The sequence below is a fragment of the Glandiceps talaboti genome, chromosome 1 (genome assembly GCF_964340395.1).
Source record: "Glandiceps talaboti chromosome 1, keGlaTala1.1, whole genome shotgun sequence".
NCBI classification, from domain to species: Eukaryota; Metazoa; Hemichordata; class Enteropneusta; family Spengelidae; genus Glandiceps; species Glandiceps talaboti.
In genome coordinates, this window is record NC_135549.1 from 4,787,387 (window position 1) to 4,808,719 (window position 21,333).

General features: G+C 34.8%; 1 protein-coding gene across 1 annotated transcript in view; it reads left to right on the plus strand.

The window, feature by feature from the left end:
* The first annotated feature begins 422 nt into the window (after nucleotides 1-422).
* LOC144440874 (glycine receptor subunit alpha-3-like) overlaps nucleotides 423-21,333 on the plus strand; it is a 36,769-nt gene continuing 15,858 nt past the window's right edge. The window contains exons 1-3 of the mRNA XM_078130313.1: nucleotides 423-533; nucleotides 5,163-5,233; nucleotides 6,677-6,744. Coding sequence (XP_077986439.1) covers nucleotides 466-533; nucleotides 5,163-5,233; nucleotides 6,677-6,744 — 207 coding nt within the window. The 5' untranslated portion in view covers nucleotides 423-465. The remainder of the gene's footprint in view (nucleotides 534-5,162; nucleotides 5,234-6,676; nucleotides 6,745-21,333) is intronic.

Sequence of the window (21,333 nt, forward strand, 5' to 3'; positions counted from 1 at the left end):
TTGTACTCTACTGTTGTTTATCAATATATCAATCATGTTCAGTTCTTAGCCCATTATAAAATACCACATTCCAAATTCAATCCTGAGCAACCAGGAAATCTACAAGGATAAAAAGTATTGTTTCCTTGGCTCAAGCCCACTTTATTTGATTAAACGATTCATCGATTTTAAAGGAATATTTCATTCCTCATTACTCCATCAAAGAAGTTGCCTCCCGTCTCTCATTTTGAACTCATTAGTAGTCATTTTCAGAGATATTCAGATTTGAGCAATTAAGATTTTTTATCAAACAAATGGACGTTGTTTATTTCATACTTCTAAACCACTCTAATCTGGCTATTTCATAAGAACATGCCTAGGTACCACTGATGAAAAACGTTGACTTTTCTAGGGGGCCACATTTTTTACATGGTTGAGGTTGCAGTAAGTGAAATCACTTTAACTGATCGTCACGTCGGTTCAGCAATGTTTTCATTTTATCTGGCTTTTACTGTAGTGTTGATAACCATTTTACCAACGCCGACTAGTAGTAGGTAAGTCCAGTTAAGCTCATTGCCGTTTTTTTTTAAAAAAAAAACGTTTATATGTTTGAGAATTATCACCACCGATCCATCACCTGTCCTTTTCTAGAGAATCAACTATTTTACTTTCATATCAACACCAGATTTAATTCTTAATTTTGTAATATTCCTTAGCTAAAAACTTGATCGAAAAGATTTACATAAGATCATCATTTAATTTAATTTAGAGCATTCAAGTTCCATAATGCATCTAATTCACAAAATAACATTGTTCCGTAATGTGTACATTAAGGAGCTTTCGTGTTACAAATAACACACAGGCTTTATGGAACTGGGTATCGAGCGCATTGTAAATTGACTGTTCTAAGTGAATTGAATAGTAATTTCTTTTGTTATATTTTCTGTCTAACTATATGTCCATTCTGCATACTTAGCATCATTTAAACAACGCCAATAAAAGCTGTGGCACGAGATTTTATCATAAAAGTCTTGTCATTCACGTCTCTATAACAATGTCAATTGAAATTCACTATTAAATTCATTCGCACACGTAAAGCATTTCGAATACCTCTCGTGTACATACTTACGTTGTGCTATTATCTGTACATAGAGCAAAATACATGTGGTTTTGTCACATAGAGCGTAATTCCGTCGAGCGCTGGGATTTCTTGCGGAAATATATTTGTTAAGACTACGATTTCGAAGTTCTAATTGCATAGATTCAATAATGAGAATCTGTAGTCGCATAACAAGCTTTCGATCGTTAGTTTGTAAGGATATTTGGTCGTAAATGAAAGCATGCGACAAAGTATTAATCGATGGCCGTTTGCTAAATACCACAAGTGTTAAGAAAAACTAACATCACATTGACAGAAAATAGCAACAAGCCGTTACACTTCACTGATCAAGTCGCATTGTATTAAGCTACATTCAGTAGAATACCTGCAAATATATACAACTCCAATAGCACGTAGACTCTAGAAACCTAGCAGATTTTGTCAACAGCATAAATATACGTGAACAAACGAATGGGATTTGCGGTATTCCAAGTCCATTTATTGCTGTATCGTTTTCCCGGAAGACGAACTTTAATTTATTACACGCACCGGTAGCTCGCTTTTTGATATCTATTAAAATAAGAACAAACATAATATAAATGTAAAACTTCTCCATTTGACAATGCATTATTAAGGAAGGCTGGATATGTCTGTATTATTCATGGCGTTGATGTTGAAATAGACGGGTCGGTTTTGCATTTGATGTTTAGGTGCATGTAGTCAGTCATATCACTCCAGAGATTACGTTAATATCCAGTCATTAAGTTTTCTCTATATGTGAACAAAGATTGCTAGATTTCGACAGCATTGGTTTACAAGTGTAAATTATACGCCATAATTCGGTTAAATAAGTAGTTCGGTTGAAACATTTGAAACTTACTGTCTTTTTATGTCCAGTGTTAATGTGCATCAACACGTGCGTTCGTTTAAAGATATCCTAGACAGTTCAAACTTACTCCAAACTTTGAAGCACAGCGGGTGATCATCATATCAAAGATTAGAATTCTGTTCCTTGCTTTTCCAATCGGCAGCAGAATGTGAAGTTATTTGTGTACTGGTGTACGGTAGCTTTGAAGAATTAAGCTATTGCGATAAGACAGCTTAGCAAGTGGCTATAAAAACCCACAAGGAAAATGGAAGTTGTCTATAATTGTAAGTGTTCAAATTGTTAGAGATCTAAATCATAGCTCTTTTAATGTTTCTCCAGGTATAAACAACCATAGTACTAAACGCACATAGTCTACAGTGTGCCTACCTAACTAAAGTGATCCCAAGTATTCACAACATATACACTTATTAGAGTGAAAGTGTGCCGCAGCTTGGATACATAATGTTAACATACCTCGTACGTACGTCACTTATCGTTCTAAATGAAATTACGTACAGTATTTACAATTCATTTTGGGTCGATCTCAATATACAGTTGCCAATACACTAAAGTTTCTGAAATACAACAAGGAATACGACGGGGATTTAACCAAAATTACAACATACAGACTTTATCAAGTTGTGGTACCACTGTTTGCATGTGGTGTCTAACTGTAACCAGCTACTATATTGAAAATAATGAGTTTCTATAGACACGACTTATATCCAATATAATTGATGATAATTGTATTTGTTTACTCATATTGTTACTTTAATAAGTTAAATTATCGCATGTTATCTCTACGTGTTGTTCACATAGGCTAGTGTGTAAATCATTACAATATTTTTGACGTCATTGGAAGTGCAATTCACCAACATGAACCAAACACATGGTACACTATATTTAGTAGCCTACTTTAACAATAACAAAGTCCTTAAACTTATTACAATTTCGACAGATCGATTGTTTCCAATAAAATAACAATGCTCAAAATTATACAATTTCCTTTATACGCTACTCAATATCTTCTCATATAGCCTGGTATATTGGCTACACAAAATATCGATAACAACCAATCGGTATTTGTAATAATACTGTGACGACATTTTATATCTAAATATACACAAGGAAACCCGAATAATATGCTATATTTGTATACTGGTGCCAGGCACAATTGCTAATACGGATGTTCATATTGTGTACTTTTCTCTATAAAATTCTTAGGTTAAAATATTCCCCAACTCCTTTAATACTACATAAAATTGTTCTGTATCAATATTCTATTTCTATCCGAGAATAATAACTCCTGCAGCTTTAGCATTAGAGCCACAATGACTTGCTTAAGGGGAATTTACATGCAAAACAGAGTCAATCGTTGTTAGAAAAGCCCAACTCTCCTTCATGCAGTCTTAAGTAAATAAAGAAGTGTTACGTATGCGATGTTGGGATATGTACAGATACTCCTCCGTTTTGAAGCATTCAGCCATATATTTACAACAAGGCAAGATTGAAAGGGTGCACGCGGGGGTAGTAAATATTCATGAGAGCCTATTTTAATAGTGGTGTAATGACTTCTTATACAAATAATCCGCTATGATGGATTTAGAAGCCATAAAAAGCATACTATATAGAATCTCAGACAATGAAAGAACATTCTTTGCAGTAATGTGATAAGTTTAACAAGAGACCAGTAATAATGGATTGGAGTTCACAAGTGGTCTACTACGTTGACTATCGGCTGTACAAGAACGTTCTCATAACTTGTGTTCTAACAACATTAAAAGTATGGATTACTATAATGTGTACTACAGTCTCCGACACATAATAAACGTATACTTTGTCTAGTATTAACGCAGTAACTTTTTTTTAAGAATCGGTCTTGTCTGTTGTAAAATAATTCTAAAGTATCGAGCTGACATATAGCTATATACCTACAGCTTCTCACCGTATACATCTCTTGACTGGTATTTGTCACTGCCATCAGGATTATAGGGTTGAGATTTTGAAAATCAGAAACATTTATCGGAAGCTAGGTTAGACCATTAGAATGGCAACCTAAATGAAACGTATCAGTCGGACTTAAAGAAGTTGAAATTTCGTGATAAATTGCCCCTTGTTATCTTAATCCTTAGTCGTCTTAGGGCGGTAATAATTTTGGTTAAAGGCTGACGGCAATACTTCAGATTGTGCAGTCTGACATGCTCAAGACCATGCACCGTCTCATTAGGTTCTATTACTACCTCGTAGCTCAGAGGAACGTTCGAAAAATGAAAAGACAGACTTAGTCTATCCAGGGATTACTTATGATATTGCTGCTTAAGCTAGCGCCCTACTCACATTTATTGGATATATAGGAACGAGAAAAGTCTCTTACCAAAATGAGGTGCGCTAACCAAACGAGTGGCTCATATCACATTTACCCGAAGGTGTTTCAGTTAAGACCACTCTTGAAACAGTGCAGACAAATTGCCTTTCAACAATCTGGGAGGGTAGACGTTTCATCTGTCCGTTTAATACAAATACCCCTGAAGTAGAACAGTTCAATACCCGTTTAAAATGTCACTTGTTTTGTCGCGTTAAGCTACGGCTGTCATTTTCTGTCGCTTGCACCAAATGTTGTTTTTTACAATGGAAATGAACCGAACGGCTTCTAGCAGATATATAAATTGATGAATATAAATAAACGAAATTCCATTTATGTCGTATCGATTACTTCCACTTGATCTAATGCTTTCATGAATAGCGAATCTACTAAAATATCTGAATAGTCTCTAACACTCTAGCTTTAGGTGACGTAGCTTAAACTATTGCTGTATACTCAATCACACAGGTTAGTTTTACAGCACGACGTGGACCGCTATGTTTATGACAATCTTGTTCAAATTTAGATATAAGAACAAAACTAATGTAGTTTATACTAAAAGGGGTCGTCACTATCACAAAGCATACACTTTATTCGGTTCAGGAGTCGTTCCATAATGAAAAACCGCTACGAAATTTGATTTATGACAAAATAATTTAGTACTTTGGAAGTACTGTACCATATTGCAGTATGACTATGATTATATTAGCAAAATTATTGAAAGAATGTTTTATCTAGATCGAAGGAAGCTGTTGGAGGTTGATGGAGCGTACAACTAATCATCAATGTATGAGTATACTGATGGTCATGCTTTTTTCAATAATGAGGCTGTATTCATTTTCTTCCAAATTTAGGTATGCAGAATCTCTTCACCACATAATGGAAGAGGATCTATATGATCAAGACTTGCGCCCAAATCACAACGGTATGTCTCAAATACCTCCATACTTTTCTCCATTACACGTAGAGTTATGATAATAGTAGACTTATTGTATTTAGAGGGAGTGTTTCCAATCTTACGCAATTCTTCATTGGATGGAAAAAAAGGGCATTTGGAACTAGGAATGTCATTGCTTTCTTCTAGCATACAACCATACATACATACATACATACATACATACATACATACATACATACATACATACATACATACATACATACATACATGCTTCCCTGCGTACGTACATACATACGTACATACATACATACATACATACATACATACATACATACATACATACATGCTTGCCTGCGTACATACATACGTACATACATACATACATACATACATACATACATACATACATACATACATACGCAGACAGACGGACAGACAGACAGACAGACAGATAGACAGATAGACAGACAGACAGAAAGAAAGACAGAAAGACCGACCGACCGACAGACAGAAAGACCGACAGACAGACAGACCGACAGACAGACAGACAGAAGACAGACAGACAGACAGACAGACAGACAGACAGACAGACAGACAGACAGACAGACAGACAGACAGACAGACAGGCAGGCAGGCAGACAGGCAGATATAGTCTCTAGATGTTTATTTTAATATCTACACAACATTGCATGAGAAGGGGACTTAATAAAAAAATCTTGCATACAGAAGCAATTAAGTGCGACTGTTTTGGAGCCGCGAATCACCCTTCTATAGTAATTGACAGATTCATATTTACGCCACAAAAACATAAAAGGTTTTATAGCAAAGCATTTATGAAAATCCACGAGCAGAGCGATTTGCAGTCCAAACTTGAATACAGTCAATTCATCAAATGGAAAATAATCTCCAGAGAATGGCGAACACTTTGAGTCTCATCAAAAGTCATTACTTTAAGCGGATACACTTTGGTGTTCACATCAATCTCACAACTTGTCATCCATTTGTGTAGTGCATATAGGCTAGGGAGGATACACACTAATGTCACCAGTTCGACCTTTTTATTCCACTCTAGTATTCTCTACACCTCATGCCACCTTGATTTGTGTTTGGATAAAAATGCCTTTCATTATAAAATAATAGAAATGCAAATGGACTGGTCACTTACAGGTTGAAGGTGTGTCGGGGCCCTACTTCTAATGGCAACTTCGTCTTATTCAATCTTAACTACTCCTACAAAATTAATGAATTTTGAAAAGCTTTGAGTGAAATCATTTCCTCTCGCTTGTACTGTTGCAGTGACATTTCCTGCCTCAAATCAGCTCGGTATAGAATCTTCCAATTACTCGCTTGACCTTGTTTCATCACAAAAAATAATGCTCAGGTTGCAACCAGGTTTATAAAACATATGGTACGAATTGAAATAAAATAATTCAATGTATCTTAATAGTGTTGTGTGTTTTTTTCCTGTAGGAGCACCGGTTAACGTGTCTGTCTTCATGTTTGTGACAAGTATCCATTCCCTATCGGAGATATCAATGGTAAGTAATCACGATCGTAAATTGATTCTCTGGTGTTGAAAGGAAGTCGTGACAACAGTCAAACACGCTTCGTTGAGAGCCAGGATAACAGTGAAAAATAATCTCAATAATAAATCGATACAGTTATCCGACAAACAATCGATTCCAGAAGAAAATAGTTAATATACACACATATTAGAAACATGTATTATGTATATATATATCACTACGTTTGTACCAGAGCGGTTTAAAGAGAGTGAAACAACATAGGTTCTGAAAGAGTTTCACTTGGCATTTAAAATGTCTATACTTTCGATTATTTCATCTTTACATACTAAAGTAGATACCTTTAAAATAACATGCATGTTAAGACTTAGCAGACATTTATATTTACCAATTTTAAATCCGTTTGAAAATTACTTCCGGTTAGAATATGGTCATTTAACAGTATTCAAATTGCCATAAGCATTTCAAAAGAATTGGGTGTAATGATTGCCCGAATATTTAGAAACTAGAAATTGTAATCGCCATACCAAAAGATGATATGGGTACAAAAGCGATAATGTGAACATCATATCAGGCATATGTTACTTATTTTCATAGAAACTGAATGCCATATATAAACAATATTAGGTGTTTGAGAAGGATAATTCACCTGTAACAATGAAATGGTGATTTATGATAAAAGTGTTATGATTTTTCCATTATCCGAAGAAAACAAATTTGATGTAGGAAGGTCTTCTGGAAAATGCAAATTGATGTACGCATTCAGTAATATTCAGAAAATACCTTATGTAAATATGAACACGTTTCTAAGGAAATATGTTTAAAGACGCGTACTGAACTGAAAATTAGATTAGGCTGGTATTAACTCTAAAATGAATTGTTTGTGAATATTTCATATGGATTCACAAAACACATGATGATAGGTAATATTTAAATGACATTTTGTACACGATGATTTCTTATATGTTGAACAAAAGGTAATTCTAAAAAACAAACAAAACAATTTCAATATTAGCCTTTCACATAATTCATATATGCTCACTCTATTATTTGACATTTAGCTTTGGTAACCGTATGACCAATTTAATTAATAGTCTTTAATATGACAAACCTATGTTAGAAATCGTGAAAACCGAAAACTTGTCAACAGACCATTACAAACGACAAATATCAAGTGATTATCGCAAGTACAATGATTACAATGTGTCTGGCAGATGTTACTTATTTGTATCGTGAATTTAACACGCCATTTGTAAACAATGTCAGGTGTTTGTGAAATATGGATGGGTGGCCCACTTGTGTGAATTGAGTGGTAACGTCTGGAACTCTATATATAATATTGAATCTTGCACCGTTCAAATAGAGTGTAATTAGATTAGTGTTCTTGGAAAACATATACAACGGTGTGATCAAAATGACCTTTTAAAATCTTTAGCATTCTGCTTCTGCTTTAATCATTTGGAACGGTTTCGGAATTGAACACGAGTATGGGAAGTATTGTAAATTAAAACAGTTGCATAAAGCTCAGCGCTGTACTTTCAACTTTATAGACGCCAGCGTATGTACCGATGGGCTATTAGCATTCTAATGCAGTTGTAAAAATTTATCGCTCGTAAATTGTTGTCACATTTCTATTCAAAACTAAAATGCTGTTAGATGTTTTTCTTTAAGCAGATTTCCTGATTTATTTAATCGTGTTAATTAGTGGTCTTCTGAAGTGCTAATGCTGCTGACATTGCGTGCTATTCTTATTAAAAATTCAGCATATTACGTTAAAATATATCGACTGTGAACGGATATAGTCAACCTGTTACCTTTCGATATGTACAACTCTGTACCAAAATTAAGTTGAAAACTTACTGCTCAAAAGACATTTATGGAATGGCAATAAACGCTATAGTTGGACAGATGTTGGACTTCCCAACGTTTAGGGTTTCATTGACCGTAAATATGTCAATTTAAAGAATAAATGGCCTGCGGTAAAAGGTTTGACTACACAGATTTGTAAATGATACATAAAAACAGGGTAAGGTGCCATATTGGAAACTATATGTAGTAGTATTCATCTTAAAACAAACATCATATTTAATGACACACACACACACACATTTTTTTTTTCTCTCTCTCTCTCTCTCTCTCTCTCTCTCTCTCTCTCTCTCTCTCTCTCTCTCTCTCTCTCTCTCTCTCTCTCTCTCTCTCTCTCTCTCTCTCTCTCTCTCTCTCTCTCTCTCTCCTCAGACCACTAGAGTAAAGACTAGAGTAAAGTGGCCTGAAATTACATTCCTAAATGCATACATGCATGCATGCGCGCGCGCGCACACACACACACACACACATATGCCGGGGTACATACATGCACATACACATACATATACACATACACATACACATGCACATGCACATGCACATACACATACACATACACATACACATACAATGAATGGCACGGCTTCAAATTATGAAGACCAAACTCTCTTCAGATGAACCGAAGTCAATTAGCCGAAAATGACTTTAGTTTATCAGACCTACCACCGTAGCCTACAGCCTACTACAAAAAATGTTCAATTACTTTAACTCTACTTCCATACTTCTGACCCCTCTTCCTCTATATATCGAGGAACCAGCTTTTATCAATTCATAACCTACTTTAGTAACATAGAGTACTGCATTAACTAGCAAGAACTGTTTTCATTAGTTGGACGCTGCTTGTGGTCAAGAGACCATTAGACCAATAACCTAGAAACCATTTAAATTTCTTAGCTTCCTACTACCACTTCAGCTTGTTTCACTTGTAACGTTTTACTTAAAAGCTTCTGTATAAACCTGGCAGCTATTAACATATTCAGGAAAGTATATCTAATCAGTAATATTATCATCATTCATTTTCGTTGTCAGTAATGAAGCCCCAGTTTACAGTTTTTGCCTGTGTTTTCAATATTTAAATATGTATTTCAAAAATCCGATCAAGGTGAAGGTTCGAACTTCTTGGGTTTTTTACGTTTATATTTATTATTTATATTACATTGTAATATATATCTTTAACGGAAGGCAGATTAAATCAATTGTTATCTTCGTTACATACCTCATACAACATAATAAAAGGGGCAAAGGGCAAACACAGTATGTGAAATACCATAAACAGAAAATCTAGCCTTTTTCTTTATCAGATGTTTATGAGATATTATGAATTTAATTAGTGTCGCATTGAAACAAGTTGTCTAACTTAGTTTGATACATTTATCTCCATCTGAAAATATTCTAAACCTAGTATGTATATCTAGTATCTATAATCCTAACAACCCCCTTTTACCACATATCTGACGGGTTTTGTACATGCGTCTGTTAGCATCAATCCAACTTAGTAGTGTTAAGTCGAAATGGGAAAATGACATTTCATCAAAGACATGCTTCCTTTCATGTAACGCTAAACGCCAAGGCTTCATGTGGAGAGTGAAAAATGTCATAACCCTATGCCAACTATTTCCAATGTGTTGAGGCGATAACGACAATACGTGATACTTCTTCACACCTGAAGTTAGAAACTTCTCACGCCTCTGGCAATTACGCACTACAGCAATTCATTTGTATTAGGATTCTTTGTACAAAATGTCAAATCCTTATCTCTAATTTAAAAATCAAAAATAGATCCCAAACATGTGTGGCTATTATAGAAATTAAGAACGGATTTCCTTCCTAACGGGATATTTCTGTAGCTGAAGATAATCTCACTCGGTCCTATGACACGTGTTTTGTCGAGATCTTCATATGGATAGCCGCATGATGTGCTAAGTGTAACATTTCGGGATTAAAGTTTGAGAGAGTTTACATTGTAGTTGCTTTTCAATACATATTTGCTCCTGCAAACTACAAGTGATAGTAACCTTTCAAAGAGGATTAATCTTGTTTTTCAAAAACCTCGTTTACAAAAGTTTATTTTCATGGAAAAGTTTTAGATTAGAAGTCAGGTGCGATAACTTAAGCTGCCCAATAAATTCTGTTCTTCGTATTTGTTTGACTCTAGATCTGCTTAGATGTTGGAAATCACCTAACACAGTACAGATGTGTCTGCTGTTGGTTAACTTAGGTTTTGAGTTTGTCAAGAAATATTCATTCTTATAGAACTGAATTTTCACTCTTGTACACTCCTTTAGGAATAATTCGTTTTTTAAAAGCTTTGATTTCATCTTCTGTTTCTTCCACTCTTCTCTGATACAAACTCTCAATTTTTTGTAATTTGCAATGACAGCACAGGAGCTATCCTTCCCGGTACAGTGATCAGTGACGTGAATGGCTATCATTGGTAAAGTGATGACAGCGGCTCTACCAATGCCTAATATATTTCAACTTAGCAAATCTTTATTAAAACGCATAATGTCATACGATTTGTGCATTTGCTAAAAGTTTCAATACTATACTTATTGTGTGCTGATCACAATAGCAATGGGTAAAGCAACCCGCCCTGTCATAGCTCCTGAAAATGAGTGCAAAAAGTAATAACCAATTTCTTGGTAATAACTGTAAATCGATAGGCTTTTAGAGTGTCTATGGCAGGCTATGATTTAATCACTTTCCTACCAATCAAAAACGTTTTCTAGTACACGGTTTGTAAACTTCCCTGGGTATTACTCTCATCTATGTACGATAAAATGTCGTCCATTAGTCTTAAACATTCGCTAATATCGCAGCATTTTCTTCTAAGTGTAACACGCTGTTGACAACATGATTGCTCTTTCCAATTCACTGGACTTTTTTTTATCTTTTATTAGATACTTTAATGATAAAGATGTAGGGTGAAATTGCTCAATATGGTTGGTATCGTTACCAACCTCTACAATTATTTGTTATTAAAATGTGTCGTTAAAAACTGGATTAAGTCCAGTAGGCAAATGTAAGTTCTATAAAACTACGAAAAGCTGTCTATTTTCATATAAAGATGCCATATCAAACTTCCTTCGAAGTGGTGTTGGGAACATCCATCCATCCATCCATCCATCCATTCATTCATTCATTCATTCATTCATTCATTCATTCATTCATTCATTCGTTCGTTCGTTCAATCGTTCATTCATTCATACATTTTTCAAAAACTTTCAATTCATCGTTAAATTTGTACTTGGGTTATATTTGTTATTACAAATAAAAACATGACATTGGGAATTACCATTAAGCAGACTAAATTTATTTGCATTTCATAATATGGGGTTCATTCGAAGTAGACATGCACATGTATACAGGTCTCTGTAGAAGAAAGTACAAGTAAATACTTTATTCCTGTATTACTAATGTATAGAATTGGTTGAACTTTAAAACGTTTTACTGAGAAGGTCAGTTACAAGATCAAATGTAAAGATACCAGGAGAAGGGTCATGTATCTGATAATAGATGGATAGACACTTTAAAATAAGTATATGTGTCTTTTTCCTTAGCTACTGTACGAATGGTGGGTGTTTACACTAGATATGACCGTCATTCAACAACACCTCCTATGAGCACCAAAATCTGCAGTTGGGTAATGCCTTTGTTCTGTATTACATTTGTACAAGAGTTGAAACAAATCGAGTATACAAGAAATTGCTTGGTATTGATAATTGACTCTGTTGGTTAAAGGTTAATATCTTAAAGCTTGTAGCGCATAATAAACTTATGGGGATACACACAAATATAATCTCTGCATTACTGTATTGCAGTAAATAGTGACATTTTACCACAAATATGACCACCATTTGGTCAAATTTGAGTTAAGGCTGTGATGGACAGACAAACGAATATCATTGCCATAGACTGCTCTTTGCTATGCTAAAATATACAGACTATCAAAGACTTCTATCGGATTCTAATATACGTGCATTATCATTACATACATACACATATACACAAAATTCTTCATGTTAATATTTCTCTAATATTACTTTTCTGAAGAAAGACAGGGCAAGTAAAAAACTGCATAATGCCACACCTTTTTTCCTATTCTAAAACATATCTTGCTAGGACACTATAAATATTATCTAGAAAGGTTAGGCATATTAAATGGTATAAATAAATGAGAATTTCTGGGTTTTTAAAATAAAACCAAACACAGCTTCAAGTTGTCGTCCGTTTATCTTGACCTTTTCTTAATTAAATGTAGGTAGTTATAGAGCCTTGATACTAGGTTAGAATAGAAAACCGGACAAAAACCAACACAAAAAATATGTTATTTTAAAAAAATTGACAAACTAGTCGAACTACACCACATTTGAAGAATGCTAGGTCAGATACATCATCAATCCTTCATTCCTCGCGTTCTAGTTTTCCAAACGTTCTCATTACTCGCTGTGTTTGTAAACTGCGAAATCCGAAGTAAATTTCATGTAATTGTAGTAAATTCCTATTAGACCGATGTGTCAATCTAAAACATGCCGTGTTTTACAATGTGGCTGGCATAATTGAATTCATTTATATATTATTAAGGAGCGTTTATTTGACTGAAAACGTTAATAAACTTGTACGTTTATGAATAATTGCACTATTTATGTTCACCTGCCTGTTCCTTAGTTATTATTGCACTCATCACCTGTCTTTGTTTCTTCTATATTGATAGAGTCATTTCATGGATTAAATGTTCGACTGGTGGATTTGGTAAATGTCATGTATTATTGTATTATTATTATATATAAAATATATTACACCCCAATATGTGACATTGCCCAATTTATGAAATGGGCACAGTTACATGCACATTTCATGAATTGGACGGTTTCAAGGATTGGGTGTAACATGTTTATATATATATATATATATATATATATATATATATATATATATATATATATATATATATATATATATATATATATATATATATATATATATATATATATATATTGTCTCTCTGGAGAGAACAGTGCTCGATGCAATATCAGTAGCATTATAGACTTAATGAAGAATGTTATAAGTCGTTACTTTGAGTTTCACGCTTCCTCAGCGATCATGAAACTCCGAGTAACGACTTTTAACATCCTTCAATAAGGTATATATATATATATATATATATTTGTATATATATATATATATATATATATATATATATATATATATATATATATATATATATATATATATATATATAATTCTCTTGGGTGAAACCCGTCCACGTTTATAATGTAGAACATGTCGAATGGATGCATTCTGACAATAAATAGACTGTTTCTGAAGATGTTATTAAATATCAGTATCATTGAAATGTGTCTAGATATAGTGTTATATTCTTTCCAATTCAAGCTAAAACAGAATATACCATTTCTATCAGAGTCTCTGTGAAAATGAACTGTCCCTATGACTTACAATGCATGTGTCGCCATCTGCTGGTACACACAAGACTTGTTATCGTATATACTTCGATTGAAATAAAGTTCAATAAAAGCAATAACAAAAAATAAATTAATCGACCAATTGCGAATGGAGAGCTGTAATCTTGAAAAGGGAATGACTGCTAGCATGTATTGTTAATCTATATTTAAATAAAGGTGCTGACTATAATCCAGATTATCCGTGAATTTGACCTGTCTAGCTCATCCCTGAAGAGAACATCAGGAAAGGACCATAACTGTAATTAAACGGTTTGAACTCTAAATTGACGTCACATGTTACTAATCGCAAGATTTCACATAGTCTACTCTTCGCTTATTGTTTAAAGTACAATTCAATATCAATTGCTCTCTGCTGATAATGTACCCTGTATTCATTATTGACAACATGGCATAAACAGCAACCAAGCATTCTACGTCTACTAGCACATGTGTATCAGAGGGAAGTTAATTAAAAAGGGAATTAATATCATTGCTTTAGGGAAGCTGTGTAGTTTTCTTTATCTGGGTCTATTTTCAATCTTAAAGTCTGCTGTTCAGTCGTCATCAAAATACACATTTTTTTCTTAGACGTGCGCATGAATTATTTAAAGTTCAATTGAAACATAATCAAAGATGACACATCCAGAAACAGAATACATTCTGACAATGTATCCAATGCAACTCATTTAGGAATACTTTCAAAGAAGTTTTGAAATAACCCGTACAGATGGTCATTGGAACATATTGTTCATCCACATTGATGTACCAATCCTTTGTACTTTTACTGTGAGTCCTTTTTTCGAGATTCGTGGAATTTAAGTAAAACGTAATTTATAGCGAGCGCCAAGCGACCTTAATGGTAATGTGTGTGTGCAGTTCTGCTCTACACTATGCCATTAAACTTCAATGAACTGTCATGTAACTCATGGGCGCCGCCATGTTGAATTTGTGGTGTGCGCCATGTTGGATTAGGCCACATGACCCAAGAGAAAAGATTTTTTTCCCGCCTGATTTACACATCATACTGATCATAAACCACAAACTTGCCTTTTAATAAAAGGCACACATATGTGTTGGCTACAAAGTTCTTGCCATAGACGAAAGGCTTTAAACGATCATTACAACATTTCCTTGCAACTCGTCCTCATGTCATGCATGTTGGATAGCCTTCCGTTGAATATTAAAGTTAGTAGGCCATGTTTAAGACGTCAGCTGTGTTTCACTAACCACTCGATTACAGATTTGTTTTCGTTCAACTTCATTCAGTCCTTACCATCACGTTGAATTCCTGTCGAAATCTACTGTATGGCATCAGAGACCTTACTCGAAATGATGGGATTTGAAATTTCGACTTTATGTTGACCGTTGACATGACCGTTCTAGTCCCTCAGCACATGTGACTGTTGTTTGATGGTCCAGCGCAACACGCTTGTGCTCTGACGTCACGGTGATGACGTACCGAGGTTGAGAAACTTCCTGAATCTATCAATGCTTATAGGAAATCATGTGTACATGTGGATCATTCTATTGGTGTCAAATCTATGAAGAAAATTCCTTTGAATATTTGAATTTATGCAAACCAAGTCAACATAATGAGATAGAAAGCGTGGGTGGTACTTCCATGGTAAGATCGTTTCGTTTAAATTTCAGATATCAAAATTAGCGAAGACAGTTCTGATTATGTCCAGGAAGGTGTGCACTGGCTATCCCATTCACAAGTACCTAGGTACGTCGTATCACAGACAACTAACTTATCTAACAACTAAAGTTCCCCAGTAAGTTGCTCATTTCCTTTCCACGGATCTTTGAATGCATGTCTTTTGTTTGAAAATAAATGTGAGGAAAAGGTTATTCAAATACAGATTGCTGTTGTACATCGTACCATGGAAGTATCACAAAAGTGTAATAATAAGCTTAAATTTCCAATTCTAACTGGCGCGAGCGTATGGGCTGAGCCCTAGTATTACAATAAAAAGTGTCCTAAACATATAAATCAACCATAAATCAATGAGAAGGCTAGGAAATTCAGGTAGCTTCAGTGAATTATACCACAACAAACATATCTTGGAAAGTGTGGATGATACAAAGGCAGGATTAACAATGGTGGCTGAAAAGCACGTGTGGCGAACAAAGTTGTAGACGTGAACTAACAATGTCAATAACCGACAATCCATGATAATAACGACGTCTTCCTACTATTCAATTTCTGATTAGTTTCCAGGGTCGTTTGCAAATTCAACAAACGATTTAGGCAAAATTAGAAAAAGAAGAATGAGGAAATTGTGTCCCGAGTGTATATTGACTGAAAACATCCGATTACATGAAGTAATGGCGTATTTGATCCAGTCAATGAATTCAATGACTTCTACTCTATACATCGTTAATTCGTGACTTCACATAATTTAATGTACTTCAATCTTTATCCAGCTTTTCGGTGTACTTGATTGTCGAACTTGTCCAACTCGTTTATGATCAATGTATAACACATCCATGAATTCATTTGTAGCAGATTCCAGTAATATAGAAAGTAAGATTACTTAATCGCGTGTTAATATTTTGCAATATAAAATAACAAATGGATGTCCAAGCTTGTGGAGTGCGTGGTAAATGTATAATCATGTTAAAAAGTAACTAATCTAAAGTTACACGTGTTAGAATATGGAACACGTTTTCCGTAACTGGTTACATGGTACATACATAGTAATACATAGAACTAATATATCAATGGTTTACTGAAGGTACATGACTTGAACCGCATAAAATACATAATCTGTTGTTGTTTCCACGCAACAAAGTTTGGGTTGAGCTGAAGGAAGGATCCGTCAAGAAAAAACAACTGATTTCAAAACTTTTTTTTGTCAATACGTTTTTAAGCAAGAGATTGTGATGGTGGTATGATTCTAATTATTACATAATATAAGAGTTCTGCCAGTGCCTACTATCATGCTTAGGTATGTTTCAGTTAGAAGTAAACACTCGTATTTTTTTAAATTTAAAATGTACTTTTACCCGGATGTTATAATGATAGTAATAAAAACAATAATGGTTTTTATATAGCGTTTTCCCACTTTGTGCTCGAAGCGCTTACAATTATTATCCCTGGCACGGACATATACCGGCACAAAGGCCTTTATACTTCCTCAACTCCCTGGGGAGCATACGGTGATGACGTCAGTGCTGTAAATACATGTACATTCCTACACACATTTCTCAGCATAATTCTCGTTTACAATTAAAACAATAATTAAAATGACCTGATCTTTGCAACAAACCATTTGTTCATCAACAATGTTTTGTTTGTGTAGACTAAAGTTAGATTGAAACCTTTGGATACAAAACCAGTTTCATAATCTACCCGTAGTACTGAGTGATATTTAAAGATACCTGTAAGAACTATGAGATTTGATCGCAAAGTTCAGATTTTTTTGTGTGGAACCCGTAGAACTATGAGATTTGATCGCAGAGTTCAGATTGTTTGTGTGGAACCCGTTTCCCGAAGGACATCTGAGTAAAAAGATCGATAAAGTAACATCCTTATGTATTTATAGAACCACAAACTGTTGTAAAGGACTGTTTGGTAAGCCAGGGTTGTAAACACATTTGCCGCTCGTATCGCTATTCTTTACCTGATATCTAGATATTTTATAGTGTTCAGAGGTAATCGCATACTTTTTATGTCCAAATACTTCTTCTTTCAATCTGTTTTTAACAATGTGGAGATTTCGAGGTTCTCCAGCGTGCATGTCTGATAGCAATCGGAGTCAACTTTATGACAAAATACTCGTTGAGTAGAAGAGGTGAACGGAGTTTAATACATAGCAAGAGCCTTCTGATTAAACTTTTCAATTATTAGATGATTACAACAAAGCCGTGGTTGGTATCGTCGAGGCCGAACATTTTCAGATTCCTCATGCAAGAATACGTTGGAATTGAAAATATGGCTGTATGTGAGTGCACCCTTACCTCTAGTGTGTACGTCACCAGGTCTTATTAAATGACATGGTCAATTTGGACAACATGGGAGAGACGCTCGGTGATATAAATGTTAAGTCAGTAATAGCCATCTAATCATTTCAAGAGTCTTGTGTAATTTAATGAGTCTACGTCATTGATTTGGCTCTCTTCACAACTTAACTGTTTTCTCGTTTAACCTATATTAGAGATGTTACCATGTATACCCAGCAGGCTGCAATAGTGATTAATATTACCAAATTTAAATAAACTACAATGTATAAGAATCGACCGAAAAAATAACGATATTCTTATTATTCAAATGTTATTAAGGATCGGCTGAGTAAATAACGGCTTGCAACTGTATAAAGTTGAAACTCATAAGTAGTTCAACTCGACTGAGTACGTATTATCGTGATTTCTTCATTCAGGCGAAAACTGTCAGCTCCTTACATTTAGCAGTATAGTTGATATTTCAAGTTCTGATCAAATGGGAGGTTTGACGTCAGGTACCCCCTGAATGTCTCAAACCTTGTAATCAAGTGAACAGCTACACTCTAGATAATAGCAGTGCGTTAACGGAACTCTCTAATGGCGGGCTGGCAATTAGCAATGTCAACGTCAAAATGGAATTTCAAACATTCAGACGTATACAGTGACGTGTCTTTTAATGAGTATCTCTCAATAGAGAGGTTCGGCTTTGACCAGCTTTTATCAATTTTATCTATCAGTAATATCAGTGAAAACGTGCTCCAAGCTATGTTTGGAAATAAAGGAAAAAAAATAAAAGACATGTCTCATTCGGTGATAATAGTTCGCAACTAATAACAGGTACAGGAAATGTATGGTGATTACAAGCCAGTTACCTATTACGTCTTGAAAAGACTAATTACATGTAGGACATAACGATTTGATGTACACATAGAATGAACACTTTAAAAAACTAATGTATATCTGTCTGTCTGTCTGTCTGTCTGTCTGTCTGTCTGTCTGTTTGTCTGTTTGTCTGTCTGTCTGTCTGTCTGTCTGTCTGAGTCTGTCTGTCCGTCAGTCAGTCTGTCTGTCTGTCTGTCTGTCTGTCTGTCTGTCTGTCTGTTTTTCTATAATCATTACCATTTCTGCTAATACTGACTGAAAAATAAAATATTACAAAAGGTTTAAAACTAGTAAATATCTACCTAAGTATGTTACGTTGATGCCTTATTTGTCTATCCTTGTGTATCAAATGCCAATCTGCTACACTTACGTAAAATTACCCTTGAGTATATTTAGGTGACACTAGACTATTACAATTGGCATTTAGAATACACAAATGGTTACTGTGTACGTTTTCCCACTACTTTGTTATGGTATAGGTTATAAAAGCCTTCGGTTTTCTCTTTCCCTACGGTATCCAAATAATATCATTACAGTTTGCTATACAGTAACGGTGACGTCAAATTATTGCATTCATTGCAAGGATCATTTGTAGTTAGTAGACATTTAGATGATGATTTCAACTGATATTTTCAGTCAAAGAGGATGTATGTTTGGTGGGAACGTGAGCTTGTTTACACACACACACACACACGAACATATATGTGTGTCTGTGTCTGTCTTGTCTGTGTCTGTGTCTGTCTGTCTGTCTGTGTCTGTCTGTCTGTCCGACTGTCTGTCTGTGTGTCTATGTGTCAGTGAGTGTATTTTCGAATGATATGATGCATGCATGTATGTACGTATGTACGTATGTATGTATATATGTATGTATGTATGTATGTATGTATGTATGTATGTATGTCTGTCTGTCTGTCTGTCTGTCTGTCTGTCTGTCTGTCTGTCTGTCTGTCTGTCTGTATGTATGTCTGTATGTATGTATGTATGTATGTATGTATGTATGTATGTATGTATGTATGTATGTATGTATGTATGTATGTATGTATGTATGTAAGTGTCTTTAAGTTACCCACATTACATGTTTTCTTTACGAGTAGGTACGCGTCTCGTTAGCGTTGTTTTCACTTTAGTTGTCTCGTTATTGAACCTATAATTGGCATTCCATAGTTTGATCATTGATATGAAATGTGAAGATATAACCTGATCACATCCCGCCAAAGTGCCAATTATATGCCCAGCACTCAAAGAATCAAGCCTACAGCTGTGGCGGTCTATCTAATCTGATTATCGTACCATAGTAAACCCCTCAAATAATATATCTTGTTTCGTATTCTTTTGAAAACACCTGGCATACTGTACAAGATTGAATTTAGAGCTGGACGCTCAACTTTATTTTGAATAGCTCAGAGAATAAAGCTATGCAACCAAGGTCAATACGTGCGATTTATTAGCTATCCAATACGCGCGTTGCCAATATATCAACATTGAAGGATTCGTAAATATCACCGACTTGTACTAGGGAAGTGTACTAAGTAGTTATTCATATCTGGAGTGGTTTTTTGTGTATATTTTCAACATGACTTATTCTTAAGTCTGGAGAATCAATTGCTCAACTCTATAACTTGTACTCAATTAATATAAATGGAAACCGTTAACTGCATCTAGCCAGCTGTTAAGAAATGCACAACCATGTGCAAAGCATGCATTAAGGCAACCAAAATAAATTTTTACACCCTCTTTAAATTCGGACAATGAAAAAACAACATTCGTTATAGATGTGCGTAATGTATACCTAACGTTCAGTACTTTGATTTTGAATGTATCCCAAAAAACGCGCCCAATACACATACATACATACATACATACATACATACATACATACATACATACATACATACATACATGCATGCATCATATCATTCGAAAATACACTCACTGACACATAGACACACAGAAACAGACAGACAGACAGACACAGACAAGACAGACACAGACAGGCAGACAGACAGACAGACAGACACATACACATATATGTTCGTGTGTGTGTGTGTGTGTGTGTGTGTGTGTGTGTGTGTGTGTGTGTGTGTGTAAACAAGCACACGTTCCAACCAAACATACATCCTCTTTGACTGAAATATCAGTTGAAATCATCATCTAAATGTCTACTAACTACAAATAACCCTTGCAATGAATGCAATAATTTGACGTCACCGTTACTGTATAGCAAACTGTAATGATATTATTTGGATACCGTAGGGAAAGAGAAAACCGAAGGCTCTTATAACCTATACCATAACACAGTAGTGGGAAAACGTACACAGTAACCATTTGTGTATTCTAAATGCCAATTGTAATAGTCTAGTGTCACCTAAATATACTCAAGGGTAATTTTACGTAAGTGTAGCAGATTGGCATTTGATACACAAGGATAGACAAATAAGGCATCAACGTA